The sequence below is a fragment of the Thamnophis elegans genome, chromosome 1 (assembly GCF_009769535.1).
Source record: "Thamnophis elegans isolate rThaEle1 chromosome 1, rThaEle1.pri, whole genome shotgun sequence".
Classification (NCBI taxonomy): Eukaryota; Metazoa; Chordata; class Lepidosauria; order Squamata; family Colubridae; genus Thamnophis; species Thamnophis elegans.
In genome coordinates, this window is record NC_045541.1 from 91,452,680 (window position 1) to 91,470,748 (window position 18,069).

The following is an 18,069-nucleotide window of genomic DNA, read 5'->3' on the forward strand; positions in this document are numbered from 1 at the left end:
TATATGACAAAAAGAGGTATAAAACTCAAGTCTGACAGAAAAGGGCTGATCTCCATGTGCCACAGGGCTAGGAGACAACTTTGTCAAATCTCCCCCCTCCCCTCCCCCTTTTATAATTTCACTTCACTGACAAATGACTAAAGAGAAGTGTTTGAGTTTAGGATTCCAGAGTGAGCTAATACAGGATGTCTTTGGTTATTGGGGGGGAGGTGGGGGGGAAGAAAAGAAAGCAGCCTCCTAACCACCCACCCTCCCCTGCTGCGGGTTTTCCGATGACCTAGAGATCATTGGGAGAACAACTGTATTCCCCAGGGGTTTTAAGGAGGAAGGCATTGCGGGGGGGGGGGGAGTGACTCGCTATTTCGCTGTATCTCCTTCTGTCTCCTCTTTACATCGATCTATTTAAATCACCTTCGGTATTGGGGGGACGAACAACACAGAAAGTATTGCCATTTCAGTGACACTTTGTGGCAAGGACACGCGTTAGTTGCGCCCTTTCCTGGCTTCTGTGTGCAAAGAGGCCAGCCTCAAAACGACTCTGAAAGCGGCAACAGCAGCCACTTCCCTCTTCCAACTGCACCCCCCACTCCAGGAAAGTGGCTGTTCTTGGTTGCCTTTCAAAATGCTGAGAGGCCAGCAGAGCCTTCCAGTCAAGTCTTCCCAATGCTTCAGTAGAAAGGAAAGCAACTTCAGAGCTACCGCTGGCGTCGGGCCGGCAAAGGCTTCCCACTGACCTCTCCCCCTCTCCGATTTCCTGATAGATCGAATTCAGCAACATCTCCACCCCCCACGTCTCCCTGCCTCCCCCTCGCACGTCACCTCCGCTCTGTTCTCCTGCAAACCTCATGCTTTTTTTTGCCTTTAGGAATAAGAATATTTAAAAGGCTTTTTAAAAATTTGGTAAAAAAAAAAAGATGATGCAGGTTCCACAAGAGTGAATCTCGATGCACGGCTACGTTTTTTATTCCTCCAAATAATAGTCGCAAGTCTGCCTTCTAACTTCAGTCCACGCTCTGCAATTACCTTTCTCCCCCCCGCCCCCAAATCTGCAGAAACGGGGGGGGGGAATCGGTCATTATCATTAGCAATCTCTCCCACGCCTGGCCTCATCTTCGGAGGTAAGGGGCGGGGAAGAGCAGATCTCCTGGGGATACAAATATTCCCCAAGTGGCCAGCACCCGCTTCCCCAACTAGAAAACGGGAGAGGAGTAAAATAACGATACGCTTTGGAAACGTGGATCTCCAACACCAGGTCCACGCCTGGAGGTTTCAGGGCTTCCCTCCAGGCCACCTGCACAGCCAGCAGCCGCATCCACGGGCTCCGTTGGAAAAGGCGGGCAGTGGGAAAGAGACGGCGGGGGAGCATGTATGCTCGCCCGCCCATTTCCCAAACCACGTTCTCCAGCAGCCTCTGGCAAAGTGTCTTCCCCGCTCCGCTCGGGCCGAAAGCAAATAAAGCAAATAAAATATAAAATGCTGGTTTACCTTTCTCTGCTGCTTCTCCCAGGCTGGATCCAAGAAGAGATCCCTGTCCCAGTCTTCCTCCTGCCCACTTGGGCTTCAGGCACCAAAGACGCCGGGCGAGATTGCGCAGGTGCCCACTGCCCTGCCTGGCTCCCGCACGGAGGGTTAGAGAGAAGCGGTGGCCGGAATGAGGTCCATTGCGGTCCCCGGCCCTTCCCCAGAGGATCCCGGACACGGAGGAACCCTCCTTTGACCCTGTTGTTTCTGAGGGGTGCAGAGCCCTGGGGGAGCCTGGCGGGGCGGGCGAGTCCTCCTGTGGGGAGGAGGAAGCTGGAACTGGTTCTAAATGGCACAGTAGATTTGTGGAACATCTTCTATAGAACCGGTTAGAACCGGCAGGAACCCACTCCTGCTATACATGCATAAGTTAAAACAATAAAATAACAAAATAGAGATAAGCAATGAGGAACTAACTGACATTAGAAAAATACCATTTTAGTCTCCTTAAACAGTGGCTGACCAATCCATACTGATCAGGTTATCACCATTGACCTTTTTATTACATTCAAATGGGGGAAAAAACTATAGGTTTTTAAAAGAAGCTTCTGTGGAAATATCTGCTAGTAAAAACTGTACTTAGACTCAGTCCATTGTCTGCACTTAGCAAGAATTAGGTGCAGTAATATAGGTAGCATAGTAGTCAATATAATTAGGTTATTGCTTTGATGGCTACATTTGAACAGTTGCAGTGGTGGTGTAGGCCTGTGGTGCTCCTCAGTGTTGTTCCCCTTGGCTCTAATAAGGAGAAAGTGGAAATGTTTTTCTAGCTCTTATTTATAGCTATTATCTAAGAGTTAACCTTCAGGGAGGAAGACATTCAAGTTCAAATCTGGTACTCTACCTGCATAATACGATGCAGCTAGGATACAGTGATAAAAATTGCACCTTTTCTTTGCACTAATGTTTTTATCACTATGACAGTTTTAAGTTAATAGAATTAAATATTCAACCCCCATGCTTCACTGCCAAGAATATCTTGGAAATGCAATATGGAAGATATGTTCTTTTACATTAATGGTAGCAAAGCGCAAAATGGTTTGGAAGCAGAATATTTTACTGATTATGATTGAGGCAAAGGAAGGAAGGCAAGGTATCTCTTCTAAAAGTGCCATTGTGGATGACGACATAGTCTAATAGTCATATATGAGAAACTCTGATTCTTGACATATTGTATAAAATCACATATTCCTCCCTTTGTCTATCACACTGCCTTCTTATCCTATTTCAGTGAAAATTGCTGATTGTGGGCCATCTCAAATAGTAAATGCTTACATATAGGGGAAGGAGGAATACATGAACCTCCTTGATTATTCATTTATACCAACATAAACTTTCCTCAGATAGACACCTAAATCACCACTGGCCACTGCATGGCATTGTTATGATGCTACCATCCAAGTATGTCTTATTACTATTAAATTTATATGCCACTTATCTCACAGTTCAAGACAAGATCATATCGCACACCACACATCAGAATGGCTAAGGCTCAGTGATACAACATATACTTTATATTTAGAAAATGTAATGTAATGTAACCTGGAATGCATCACTTTTTCTGATGAGATAGAAATATTTGGGGCAACAGAATTGTAGTAGAACTCTATTTGCCAGTGTAAAAGTATCACAAACACAATTGACAAAGCATATATGTGCAAACTTTATATTCAGGATATGTCTTTTTAAAAGTATTTCAGATCTGAAGAAAGTATGGAATTGATGTTATTAGAAGTCACAGTACTCACTTGAAGCTTGAGGACATGTAGCAAAATTAAAACAGACTTTAGAAAATTAACAGGTCAATGAAGAACAGTTGTAGGTCTAGTAACTACTTTAATGAAAAGAAAGACTACAAGTGACATGATAGCAGTGTTCCAATATTTGAGGGGCTGCCACAAGAAAGAGAGGATCAGTGTATTCTCCAGAGCATCTGAAGAAAGGACAAAAAGCAACCATAACCCTAACTAATCAAGGAAATAACCAACCAAGAAGGAAGGTGAAATTTCCTGACAATTAGAACAATAACTTCCAACTCTGTTTTTCTGTTTTTTGTTTCTCTAGGCAGCAATGACTTGTGGGCAACTCAAAAGAAAAGGTGGGGAATGCCTGTAGTCTATCAATCCCTGAAGTTGATGGTTTGCCTGCCATAAAGACAACATAATGGACAACATTTCTGTTCTAAGTCAAAACTACACATTCATTAATAGAAAAGTACAGGTATATTGCAATGATTGTAACTGGGTGAGAAAAAAATGGCTTAATAATTTTTGGTGGTTTAATATTCTTATACGTTTTTTAGTGATGATGAATGTGGGTTTGAAATAGTGATATCCGGAGGGAGTGGGGAGTAGTAGGCCATTTGTTCCTCATACTTCATTTAACATTTTTGGCAACTGTTTAGAAAGGGTGTCTTTCCCTGAGATTGGAGAAAGAGGACATACAACCAGGAAAATATAGTTTTATGGTTATGACAACAAGTGTAAGATGTTATACTACAAAATCACATATTTCTTTTTGAATCCAGATCACTTCCCAATTCAAATGGTTATTGACATTTCATATTCTTTTTGGAAGCAGGTGTTTGTATATTTTAGGCAAGCAACATCTGCCCGTGGTTCTCTCATTTTAATATACTACTATGAACAAATAGACCTGTCAATTTTCTTCCTTTGGAGATGCTTTGGAGTAATTGGCATATACTTTCAATATGGTACAGAAATATCCAAAACACAAATGGAACAAGTGAAGGATTAAGCTAGAATATCAATCTGTGGTTTCCTCATCCAGTTTAATTCAAAAGTAGGAAAAGAACAAAATACGCACCTTGATTGCTTATTTTTACCACTCTTCTGAGTTTCAAATGTCTTCCTTCATGCAACATATTTGAAAGCAATCTTCTAAACCAGGGGTGTCAAACTTGCATCATCATGGCGTTGTCATGTGACTTAGTGACTTATCATGACTTTTTTTCCCTTCGCTAAACTGGGCATGGGTGTGTCCAGCATGTGACACATCTGGCCCACAAGTTTGACAGCCCTGTTCTAAACCTATAATGCTGAGTACTAGCCCTTAGCATTGTTTCAAAACAGATATATCCTGCCAGAGATATCATAATGAAGTACACTGAAGCTAATGAGAACTCAGAAAATGAGACATGTATTTTCAAATTAAAATCTGATTTATTAATACAGGATACCAGTGGGCTAAGTATTTTGATGTCAATTGCTACTGAATAAGTATTTTTAATTTAGAGGCATTATGTTATGAGATAATAACAATAGCACTTAGACTTATATATCGCTTCACAGTGCTTTACAGCCCTAAGTGGTTTACAGAGTCAGCATATTGCCCGAAACAATCTGCCTCCTCGTTTTACCAGCTTCAGAAGGATGGAAGGCTGAGACAACCTTGAATTGCCAAACTGCTGGCAATCAGAATCAGAGATTTAGCCTGCATTGTAACCACTGTGCCACCATGGCTTATTTAGAATATAAAGACATTTGAGCATAGACGTTTCCTGGAATGAGGCAACTTTCACAGCATATATTGGAAACTTTTACTTGTACTTGGCTTAACTTCCTTTTATTCAACATTAATCTTCCCACACTGATACAGTTGTTTTCTCCATGTAAGGGCAGGACTACTTCCCTAGCACCAAGGGTGATTTACAACTACTCTTTAATTAGAGAAGGAACCTAAAGGCTTTGTTTGCCACAGTGAAACAGATTTCTGGTATAGATTTGTCTATGTATTGCATAGATTATGATCATATTTTAAAAATTATTTATGGTATTCATTCCAGACTTTCATCTGCAGTTTCAGGGTTATAAACAAAGAAAATTATAAAGGTTCAGCAGTTGTTTTAATGTGTTATAAATGGCTTTTCTTTCAGTCATTTGGCTTTCTAATACAAGGAATGACTGCTTATTTTGAGCTGGTGTGTTGTGTGTCACCGGTCAACCACTCACCTGACCATTTCTGCCATGGGCGCCAATTGTACTTCAGCATGCTACTGGAACATATCAAATGACAATAAATTGGATACACTGCCAGAAGCAAAATACATGGCTGGGTGTCATGTGACTGTAACAAGAACATGCACTAGAACTAAAACCATCAGCAATTCAATTATATTTCTTTTCTCTGAACTGCATTCTACTCAAAGGGCTTATGTTCACAAAGGAGGCCAAAAGATATTTGCTTTCAGCTTTTGATGATGTATTTCCTACTCATTTAGGAGAAATACTATTTTCTCACTATTTAGCATATGAATCAATACACTTTATTGTTTTTAAATAGCAGTTTTGCAGGTGGATTCCACCCCTATTTACCAACACTTTTAAGTACAATATAAAACCATTTTATAGAGATACACAGTACAGATTTTTAGAAGTCAAGTCTACCGTTACACACAGGAACATCTCTCTCACCAAAATACTGCAAAAAGATAGTTGGATTACTAGTATAGAATTGATCTAGCAGCTTCTTCCGTTCCTTGGCAGAGAGACTGGAATCTTCATCAATAGTTTTTAGTAAAGACACCAATTCCTCTTCTGTAGTTTTTTTGGCAATGAAATGATACTCACATTCATCAAGCCTCTGGCAAAAAGTATATCCTGGAACAAGAATAAAATTCATTATTAAAAATATCATAGACATTTGAGGTATTTAAAATGGTTTTTTAAATGTTTTCACAATATCCCCCTAATTACAATTAATAGAGTGATCCTGGAGATAAAGGCTTAAATGTACTTTAGTCTCAAAGTTGCCCAACTAGTCCCAACTCTCTCTTCATGAAGTTTAGGACATTTAGTATTAGAAAATTGTAAGCTTTGAGGTATTCAGTACTTCTTCTGAATAGGTTTGCACAGCCATATTTACTTACTTTTAATGTCACTCTTCCTGCCAAAGAGCAGATTTTTTCTAGACTGGCTTATTTAGCAGCTTTATTTTTATAGTGGACTATACCCAGAGCAGTTCACACTAAAGTTTATTAACATGACTGAAGCTTATGAAAATAAAATTTACCAATATTCAGACTGGAATCTGTGCCCCTCTGTATAGCCAGAAGCTTATCACTGACCATTTTATGTAGCGTCCCTGAAATCTTGAACAAAATAAAATAATGTTAATTATTAAGAATGGAATAGATTACGCATAATAGTGTGGAGAAAATGACTTGTGGATGCCTACCTTTAAAACATCTTTCTGATAGTCCACTAGAAATAAAATCAAAAGATCTGTTTTTCCTTTAGATAATGTTTTATTATTGATTATGGCTTTGGAGAACATTCTTTTCACAATCATCCTGTTTTCACTCTATAAACCGAGAAGGTGGGGGAGGGAGGAAGCAAAAGGATTAATAGTTTGCACTGATAGATCCACCTTATTTCCTATAGCTATAATTAGAGCATATATTCAGTTTTCAAATGCATGCCTTTTAATCTTAGTAAATTCACCATTTTGTAAAAGGGCAGTCAACCATAGTTATACAAGTGCAAGCAATTTTAAACATTATGCAAATGAGGTTGATTTATTTATTACTTCCCATGGTCTCCCTTCCAGTGCTAAACCAGGTCAGCTAGCTTATTGTGATACTTTCCTGGGGTAATATTAGACATTCATAATCATAGTGTAGAAATACATGCTGAAGTCACCTTCTCACTTCACCGTTCCTCTTCTCAGGAGGAATGATGCTGCCATATATAGCTGTGGTCTTTTCCTATATACAGTGGCACCTCAGTAGTTGATTCCTTAAAAACTCATTGAATTTGGTACTCAATGCATTTTGATGTGAAAATGTTGTCCCAGTACTCAGTGTTTGTTTAGTACTTGACATACTGTGATAAAAAGAAGGGGATGCCAGCAAAGAACAGACAAGAAGTCAGGCATGCTGAGAAGGTCGCTGCAAAAGGAGGGGGTGGCCACCAAAGGTGGACAGGAAGTCGGCCATGCTGGGAATGTGGCTGACATAGGAAAAGGGACACACAGAAAGTTATTTCTGTCTGAAACAAAGGGTCACATGGTAAGCCATGTAATTTGTTTGGGACTCGTCCTTTTTAGTACTCCTTGCATCTCCCAGAATCAATTAACAACATCTACTGAGGTACCACTGTAGTCTTCAGCTGCTAAGCATTTTAATTTCAAATAATTGGTAAATAAATAACTGTAAATCGGGGACTCCCTGTGTATATACAAGGATCTTGGAAGGATCCACTGTCTAACACAGGATTCAGGAACCTGAGAGTAGTAATTTAGCACATTTGAAGGTCCACAAGTTTTCTATCCACATCCCCCTGTCACCAAAGAGCATAAAGAGGCTTCACACATGAACTACTTGCCTCACTTTGTAGCTTAAGTTCAGAATTCTGAGCTATCACGGCCATGAAGTAAAGCAGTTTCCTGAATTCCTCTCTTGCATGGCTATCCAATAATTTTAAATAGAGCTGAATGGCTTCCAAAGCCTGATCAGTTTTTCCATTAACTGGAAGGAAAACCAAACCAATTGTTACATTTTTATTTAAATACTGATTGACAAACATATGCATGGTTTGCAATTTCTGTCTTATTATAAACTATATAATAAATTTAAATTGATTTAATTAATATTCTTTTTTTTTCATGGTCTGCACCAGAACTTACTTCAAATTTCTTACTAAAATAATATGCTTAATGAGATCATAAATATTTCAGAAAATGGTCCCTTTATCAAACCTCACAGCTTCTTGTTTTAATTAAAATCCTAGTTATTTGTTATCTATAAATAATAACACCACTACTATTGCCAATATGACATGCTGGCAGAATGAATCTGCTGGCAAATTCCTATCACATTGTTAAAGATTTTCAATGTTTATTATGGAAGTTTCCCCTTACAAGGAGTACATGAGCTATCCACATATTGACTATATTGTCTGCTTTGCTTTAGAAATTAGAAATTTTATTGATTAACATACATAAAGGTCCTGGTTAAATCTTACATGGAAATACATGATTCTATAGGCATAAAAATAGCTTTAGTTAGGATCATAGTGGTATCATGGCATTCACACTCCTGAGTTGGAGATGGTTGCTTTTACAGGGTTTTACTGCTGTTATTAAGTGAAGAGGTGTTAAATGTGATGGTTCAGCAAATCCTTATTTCCTCATTGACTTTGCTTGTTGAAAGCCAGTTGTAAAGGTCACAAAGATCACGTGACCCCAGGACTCTGCAGCCATTGTAAATACATGCCAGTTGCCAAGAGCTCGAATTTTGATCACGCAACTGAGAGGAATGCTGACACAGTCATAAGTATGAGGATCCATTGTAAGTCACTTTTTTCAGTTCCATTCTGACTTCAAACAATTGCTAAATAAATAGCTGTAAATCGGGGGCTACCTGTATATATACAAATGTCACTGATCTTCTGCATGTTACTGAGGGCTCTACAATAATATAGATAAAGCTAAAAGTTACATCCCAAAGGTACTTTTCACTGTTAACCAAAGAAGCTTCTTGGATGAGAAGCCAAATGTTTTCAAAGAAAAAAAAACCAAGAAGAAAGTCCAGTTACCTTTTGAAAAGCACCTTTGGGACAACCATGACCAGAATGACTGAAAATCTCCATAGACATATGGATTACACCACTACATTGGTAGAAGAATGTGTCCTGCAATGCTGCACATTGAAAAAACTGGTATATATTCACTACTTATAACTGGCCCTCACATAGAGTGGATTTCACACTGTGATAATTGATCATTGTTGTTTGCTTTTGGCTCAGCTGTTACATCTGGCACTGGAGTTCCTAAATCATAGATTAGGACTCAGCATATTATGTAATATGGCCACCGAAGTTTACTTTAAAAAAGTATGGTAAACCAAAGCATGGTTTAGTGCAATATGTGTATATGAAGCAAGATACAATTGATTTATTGAAACCGAATAGATATATTTTAAATGCACATCTGATCTTTTACCCTATCTTATTTTTTTTTATTTGTAACTCAAAGTGGCAAGCATATTTAATACTCCACCCTGCTCCTATTTCACTGCAACAACAACAACTAGCGTGGTGAGTTGGGCTGAGGGGGAATGACTGGCCCAAGATCGCCCAGTCAGTTCTCATGCCTAAAATATGAACAACCTCCTGAATTCCAGCCTGGTGCCTTGTCCAGTACTAGAGAAAACTGGCTGACATCTTTACTTCCATCACATTGTAGGCTATTAAAAAAAAAAGTAACAGCCTGTATTTAGGACTCTCCCATTTCCTGTAATAAGTAAAGCTTTGTGCATTCTCCCTCTTTTCACAATCGAAGCAGTATGCTGGGGATCCCATGGATACTTGCTTTTCTCTGGATGGCCCCGTTTCACCAACTCAGGGCAATCTTGCTTAATGAGAACAGGGGGAATGCATGACAAATTTGTATGGCAAAGCACTTTGCTTTTTACAATGTGTGTTAAATCCATTCACTTACCTAGCAACTCAGCAATTCCCAGGTGGATTTCAGGCACATGGCTTAGCAATGGTTCCTTTTTTTGGCTGTAGTACCTCCCAATAGTATCAAACAACAACAGTTTCCCCACCTGCACTTGATCAGGCCGATTAGGTAAACTGCGGCTTACTTCAACCACCATCGCATCTGGGAGATACTCCAAACAATCAATTGCTGCAGACAGCCATTCATCTGCCCTAGAAAAAAGATAATGCTTACAATGTTCTATTGACTATAGTACCGGCTCTACGGCAGATAACATTTTGTTGTGAATAAGTCCCACTGGAAGTCAAGAGAACATGTTAGGGGCAAAGGAAAAATGATGAAAGGATCTCTGCTTAAAGAAGATAAAACACCCACTGAGCATGGCACATTTGGGCAGAGATTACCACACAGAGAATAATATATAGCAATAGCAGTAGACTTATATACCGCTTCATAGGCCTTTCAGGCCTCTCTAAGCGGTTTACAGAGAGTCAGCATATTGCCCCCAACAATCTGGGTCCTCATTTTACCCACCTCGGAAGGATGGAAGGCTGAGTCAACCCTGAGCCGGTGAGATTTGAACCGCTGACCTGCTGATCTAGCAGTAGCCTGCAGTGCTGCATTTAACCACTGCGCCACCTTGGCGAGAAGGAGGAGAACCCATCCCAAAAATCAGGAGTGAGCAACTTGTACCTTACATGCAACCCACAGGATTTCTGCAATATGTGGAGGCAGGACAGAGAGACCAATATGTTCAGATTTCTATACTGGCAGAAAGAGTCAGGGGACAAAATGGGTGCCTGGACCCTAATGTTTTCATCACTCATCACTCAAACACATCTCCCAATCAGTAGACTTTCCTATTGGTGGACTTTCTAAAAGGGGCAATTATAACTCTCTTAAGACTCTCATTTAGTCCCATTTCCCCCAGAGGCCATAAAAGGCCTTTGTTATGCCCCTTTGAAACTCCCCAAAATTAAAAATGTGGCCTCAAATCACAAAAAGTTGGCCATGTCTACTCTATACTTAAACCTCTTCCTTCACTGCTTGCAAAAAATTATATTTTTAGGAAGAGAAATAAAGTTTGCTGATAAATCTTTTTTTTTTTTGCCTTCCTATTTATACAGATATATACATAAATACTTACTGCGCATCACCAAAAGCTTTCAGAATTTCTCGGTCAAGATAGTTGTTTGTGATGCTATGTTCAGGTTCCTGCTTTGTTTGTGGAAATTGGGATCCAATCTTGTGGTATTTAAGTAAAGAATCAAGCAATGGAAGATCTATTAGCTGCAGGAGACGGGCAATAGTTTGCTCTCCCCAAACTTCATTAATCACTAGGAAAAATGAAGAAAAAACCACATAGTGAGAGTGTTAACAAACATATAATGATCAAGAAGTGTAATCCAACATTGCAGTCTTTGCTTGTGACCAACTCTTCTTCTGCAGAGAACATTAAAATAATTTATTCCTCCTGCTTTACTATCATCCACAAGAGTGCTTCAGAAAAAAAGAAGATAACCAATAGAGATTTATGCAGCAAACAGTAAGGACTTCAATGTATCCAAAATGCTTTACATTCTTTCCCGTTTGAATTGCCAGAGATCTTTACTAGATGGGAAAACCAATCACATAAATCATGTTAATAAGGATGCATAAAAGAAAGAAACCCTTGTTAAAATTTTTCCAGCTAGAACAATGACACCCTTAACTTGAAGTACTAAACAAAGAACTTGTTTGGGGTTTCCTACATTTTTTTTTTGAGCAATCTGCAAATCCAAACACAAAAAACCGACAGAACTAGCTACTAAGTTAGTATCAGATTTTGTTTTTGTTCAAGAAGTAGATTGAAAGAACATGGCAGCCACATGTTACAATCATCTTGTTTAAACCAGCTATGGCTTGAGAAGAATGGACTATTTGTAGTGCTGGTCTCTAAGTGGTTTGCTAACTGAGCCATAAGTCAGGCACAAAGTAGGAGACAAGGCCACAGTAGTAAATTCCTTGCTCCTTCAAAAACATATATCTCTAGTTTAAAAAAGAAAAACAAAAAGGGAAAGCAGCAGCAAGTGCTAGAGAAGGAGACCTGAATGTCTTTAGCATGAATGAAAATCTTTGGTTTTGTTGGGGAGCTGAGGCTACAACTACAACTCTGCCTTTCCCATCTCTAGCATGAACATACAGTTTTATGCACCCTCTGAATTGTTTCCAGATTACATCAAGAGCTGCAGGTTGTTCACTAGTGATCTAGGCTATCATTATTCTCAGGTACACCTGTTTTTTTCTAATGTGTTATAGATTCATACTATCTAAGATAACCATGATGTGAGATCATATCACAGGAGAGACATCAGAGTTGTCAGGCTTATGAGAAAATTAGCAGCTGTGAAGAATTCAAGGAAATACCCCACACAACATGTTCTTTTGGTTGGAGCTCTGCATTTTATATTGGACATGGAAGAGAGATTAATTTTGTATTTGTCTCCAATTTGAGAACTGGAAAAGCTTTGCTGGAGATAGTTTGATGTCTATCCCCCTTACCTTGACGAGACAAATGTGAGGATGGATGTACTTGAGGAGAATTAACAGGTTTTAGACTCAGGTTTTCTAAGAGATCCTCCAAACTTTCTGATCTCACTGATGATGTATCAAGTAATAATCTTTTTTCCTGTCTGTAATTTAAAAAAAAAGGAATGGAAGAGCCAAGTATCAGTACTGATAGTAATATTTAGATCTTGTTTCTATACACAAATGCCAAACCTCTGGACTATAACTCCAATGGAGACATACATAAATGCTTCCCTTAAAAAATACTTTGGTCATAGTTGCATTTTTTGAATTCCATTCAATCATGTCCAATTCTTGGAGATGCCTAGATATGTCCTTGCCGTATTCTGGTGTCTTAACCACAAGACCAAACTGGCTCTCTTATGTTTCATTATCCATAGCGGTCATTCTGATCACTAACAAATTCATTTTCCAAGAATAAATTGTTAATAAGAGTCTATAATTATTGCCAACATTTATATTATGCAAAGTAGTTTGCAAGCTTCCTCACTTTTAAGCATCATGTCTCTTAAGTAGTTACCGTAGTTATTTTCAATATATAGATGGACAACTGAAATTAAAACAATTTGACTAAAGATACTTAGTGGTTGTGATAGACTTCGTTTAATGGTACAATATCCAAATCCAGTACCACCTGCCAATGCTCATAAACTAGCTTGCTTATATCAATTTGCAATCTTCGCTTACTTTGCTAAGTCAGGTAGCTTTATGTTATTAATGTTTAATGCCATTGTAGTCAGCCAAAGAGATTCCTGGGAAACACTTTTATGGGTGTCTCTTCTTTCTGAATTCAGATTAGTGGCTCCAAAGCGCTGGTCTTTTTTGGGCTACCTCTCCAGCTATGAAGCACACTTCATAGAAACACTTCAATGGTCCTTATGTTGTTACTTTTAGGCACATTACAAGATGCAATTTTTAAATATACATTTCCCCCATCTAGGATTCTCTAGATTAGGGGTGGGCAACTATGACCCCTTTACAACCTGTGGCTGGCCCAGGAATTCTGGGAGTCGAAGTCCACAGGTTTTAAAGGAACCATAGTTGCTCACCCTCACTCTAGGTGTTCCACAAAACAGCTCTTTTAATTCCAACATATCCATGCTTGCTTTGCTATGAGATTTGCATATAACCAGGAGGGCATAGAAGTTAGGAAGTTGCAGCCAACCAGAAAAAAAATGTAAGTTCCTCTCTAATTTTTCAATATTTCACCTTGAGCATTCTCGCACAGACCTTTGCTGTACAAAATGGCCATGTTGTCTCCCGCAGAGGCTCTCCGCTTGATTCCTTGCATTGGAGAATCTGTAGAGGCTGCAGCTGCTATCCTCGAACACAGATCGCTTGTCTTTTCCAAAGACCTTGGTGGGAATAGCCTCAAACACCTTGTAGTCCATCAAAGCCTGGCACACGCGCACAACTTTACTCCGATTAATATCTGTGTCACCAAAATATTTGTTTTGGAGAAGATGGGCGTAGACAACATCCACTGCATTGGAGCCAATAAAACAGTCATTGTAACATTTCAGATTCTGACGTCGTTTTTTCACTTCAACTTGGGTCTGAAGTGCGTGGATAATGCTGCTCCATACATAAGTGGCTCCAAATGGCCTCTGGGCCAAGCTGAAGCCTTATAAAGCAATACAGAAGATGAGTTAGCAGATGCATTTCCTCTCTCAAAAGTATAATTAATGTACAGGTAGTCCTCAACCTATGACCATAATTAAGATCAAAATTTATGTTGCTAAGTGAAAATTTTTGTTAAGTGAATTTGTTATGCCATTTTATGACTTTTCTTGCTACTTTTTATTAAGTGAATCACTGCAGTTGTTAAATTAGTAACCAGGTCGTGAAGTGAATCTGGGTTCTCCATTGACTGCTTGTCAGACTGTCGCAATGGGGATCATATGACCCCGGGATGCTGCAACTGTCATAAATGAGAGTCAGTTGTCAAGCATCTGAATGTGAAGCATGTGACTATTGGGATGCTGCAATGGTCCATAAGTGTGAAAAATGGTCCTAATTCACTATTTTCAGTGCCGTTGCAACTTCAGTCACTAAATGAAGTGTTGTAAATCGAGAACTACTTGTATCGCTTACGGTATTTTAAAAAAATCCTTTCCAAATGGGATTACCAAATAAATTATTCATCTGAAGCTTTTCTCTCTCACTTGAGGTGGCATTAGTTAAAAATCAACCTCTTTTAGTGCCATTGGAGCACAAGAGATTTTGATTGGCTTACTAAAGCCCATACTCCAAAAATGGGCTGAGCTATGGACTATTCTGAGGAGGGGGCTTATGTGTTTTGAGAGATGAAATTAATACCTGATGTGCTTATAACAAACTAAATTTGGCTCTTCAAGTCTTCCAATGACATGTAGGCTACAGGCCACCAGAGGAGAGGAGAGAGAAAGAGAAAAAGAGGCTGGTGATTTGCTTGCAATTGCTAGATAAACTTTCTTGCACTTTCATTCGACTGGATAGCATTGAATTCTACATAGTAATATTCCTCTCTCCTTCTAGAGCAGAGGTGTCAAATTGGATTTCTTCAAGGGCCAAATCAGCACTGTAGTTGTCCTCTGCGGGCCAGCTCGGGGGTGGGGGGGAGATGGGACAGATGGCAGACGGGACGGATGCCTCCTGCAGCAGTCTACTGGCCAAAATTCTGTCGGATAAAACCGTGCCCAGCCCCCCTGCACCCCATTTTTTCTGGCAGAGGCCCCTCTGGCTGGTCATTTTCTATTTCCAGGCTGTTTCCCTGAGCCAGATCTAAGTAGCCTGGGGGCTGGATGCAGGCCACAGGCCTTGAGTTTGACATCCCTGCTTCAGAGCTTGCTACACTTCAGCTTCCCATGTCACTTATTCGTGTCATCTTGGCTGGGACCATTATGTCTTTCTACGGTTAACTCAATTCTGCAAAACTTAAAATATGCAGACACCTGTTTGGAGTAGACTAATACCAGTTTTCACAATCCCCAGTCAACATGGGTTATTGAACCAATGTCTAACCATTCATCAGAAACTACGCTGCAGATGTTGAGACCACTATGAGTATTCAGGAAAAACAAGCCATATATTGTCATTGGTGTTTCTTTTGTTTAAAAGTATGCAAAAATACTATTGTATTGTAGGAAAATTGAATAAAAGGCAATGCATAAGGATATAACAGATAACCTAGTGCCATATAGGGATGCTGTTTTGATTGAAGACCTTTAGCAACAAAAAATACAGGTTCTTTTCAAGATTAAAATTATTGTAACACATTTTCCTCCCAAAATGTTTATTACAATTATTATTTATAGCTTATAGTTATCATCCACATTAAAACAAATTCCTCTGACATGTGTAACATGGGCACATCACTTTAGTTGTTAATAGGAACTGTCAGCTTGTAATAATTATGAGTAAGGTACTACTCTAAGTGCTTCTAAGAAATATTCTATTCATCTGACATATTGACAATTAGGAACAGGGTTGTTCTCTAGGCTAAGGCCAAGCAGGCATGGGCCCAGATTGAAAAGAGTTCTGAAAAACACAATAAAAAGTGGAAGTCATATGACAGCAATGGATGCTGACTTAATTAAAATTACAATGCAAAATGGGTGAAAATGTCCAAGGAAAAAAATGCCCAGGGTAATAATCATGGCTACAAAGCTAAAAAAAATTAAAGGGGGGGGGACACATGAGAGAATGCATTTTTGCCATTCCTAACATCATCAGAGGATGAGCCAAACCACAAGGGGCAGCAGAATATGACTTTGCCTAGGGTGCCAAAGTGGCTGGAGTCAGATCTGGGGAGGATGGAAACCTCACCTTGAAACCTCTAAATAGCACCTTTCAAATATACTCTTATCAGGTCAATCACAGTAACATACCTAGAGGCATCCTGCTTAAACAAATGGAACTAGTTTGTGTGTGCATGTGTCTTGGTTTGCCAATTGTTCAAAATTTAACCCTGGACTGCCACAGAAACAGGGTACATAGAGATAAGCCTGGAAAGACAGATTGCAAAACCTATTCTGAAGGCCTTATGTAAATGTGGCCTGGAGCAATGGGAAAGAAGAGAGAAGAAAGGGAGGCACTGTTGCAAAATTTATTATTGGTATAACTACTAATGTTGGTTAGCAATATTTCAGTCAGGAGAGTTTCCTAGTTTGCTATCCCCAAAGTGGGAAGAAATTACCCCACTTCCTAAAACTTCCCCAAAGATCCTAAGGCAAAGGTAGAGCTTTTCAAGCTTAACATAAACAATCATTTATTGATGCCTTTTATAAAGAGGGAGTACAGTAACAACCCTTAGCAACCATTCGTAACTTTTTATGGGAAAGGGAGAAACTGACAAGCCCAGAGCCCCTTCTGTTAAGGCAGAAGGGCCGCGGGAAGTACCAGATAATCTCCGTTTGCAAAATGCCTTTTCTCCTTAAATTAAGGGCGGGGGGGGGGGGAGGAACCGCGAATCCAAGACAATAAAGGAAACCCTGCGCAAAGGTAGCAGGGCTGTGAAGTAGGTTAGAGGGAGTCCGCGTAAGCACACTTCCTCCCCAGCCGGGACAAGCGCTGCATGTTGTACTACCACCTCGCCCAAAGCAGCGGAGGGGATGGAGAAGTGCTGAGCCCTTCTCCCACAATCCAACTCCAAGTCACCCGGAATAGACAGAGGGCCGGGTCGGTCCTTTCTCCCCATCAGACAAGAGAGGGAAAGAAACCGCAAAAGGAAGGGTATCAGAGCAACGACCAATTCGGGTGCGAGAGGGCAGGGAACCACACCACCGGGACCGGGATCCATCTCTTCAGAGCAACAGGGCAGAGAAGCGTACCAACGCCCAAAGTCTCCTGCTTGAGCCGGGGGTTGGACTAGATGACTTATAAGGTCCCTTCCAACTCTGTTAATCTGTTAAAAAGTCCTCTCCCGTCCTTATTTACTATCAAGCGCGGGAGCAAAACAAGTGAATTCTTCCTTCCCTGCAGCACCACCAGCTTTAAAGAATCCGTCCCGACCGGTCGAGTTTCCTTAGTCTTTTCCTTTCGCCTCATCGTGACACTCTGCCCAGCAGCTTTACTCTTCTCTGTTAAAAAACCAACAACAACCACCCAAATCTTGGCTTCCCTGCCCTCCCTCTGGAACATACCCGGGGAATCCAGTCTTACCTGGGGGTCTATTGGCGGGGCTATACACCGCGCAGAGATTCAAAGCTGCCGCCTTCTCCTTCACCGTAGCCATCAGCGCAGCTGCTTTCGCCAAACGCGCCTCCGCGAATGATATAAACGCTCGCCGCCTCCTAGTGGTCTCTTCGCCGGGGTAAGTGGGCCTTTATATGCGCAGGACGCTGCTATTGGTGCAAATTAGTTCTCTGGGGGCGGTGTTTGGGAAATACGCTTGTAATCTAAATAGAGGTCGCCAGAGGAGAGGGGAATGTCTCCTCGGACGAAGAAGCTGAGGTATATAAAGAGCCGCTCTTACTCCCTGTTGTAAAGTCCGGGACCTCGGAGGATTTTCTTTTACTGTTTTGTTATAATAGAATA

At 40.2% G+C, this 18,069-nt stretch overlaps 1 protein-coding gene across 1 annotated transcript; it reads right to left on the bottom strand.

Annotated features, from left to right (window-relative positions):
- Positions 1-4,731: 4,731 nt before the first annotated feature.
- DEPDC7 (DEP domain containing 7) lies at positions 4,732-17,812 on the bottom strand. Its single transcript, XM_032209874.1, has 9 exons — positions 17,695-17,812; positions 13,783-14,176; positions 12,526-12,656; positions 11,132-11,321; positions 9,982-10,196; positions 7,866-8,008; positions 6,718-6,843; positions 6,553-6,631; positions 4,732-6,140 (listed from the first exon to the last, which is right to left on the bottom strand). The coding sequence occupies exons 1-9, from the start codon at positions 17,765-17,767 to the stop codon at positions 5,911-5,913; spliced, it is 1,581 nt and encodes a 526-aa protein (XP_032065765.1). The 5' UTR covers positions 17,768-17,812; the 3' UTR covers positions 4,732-5,910.
- Positions 17,813-18,069: the final 257 nt, after the last annotated feature.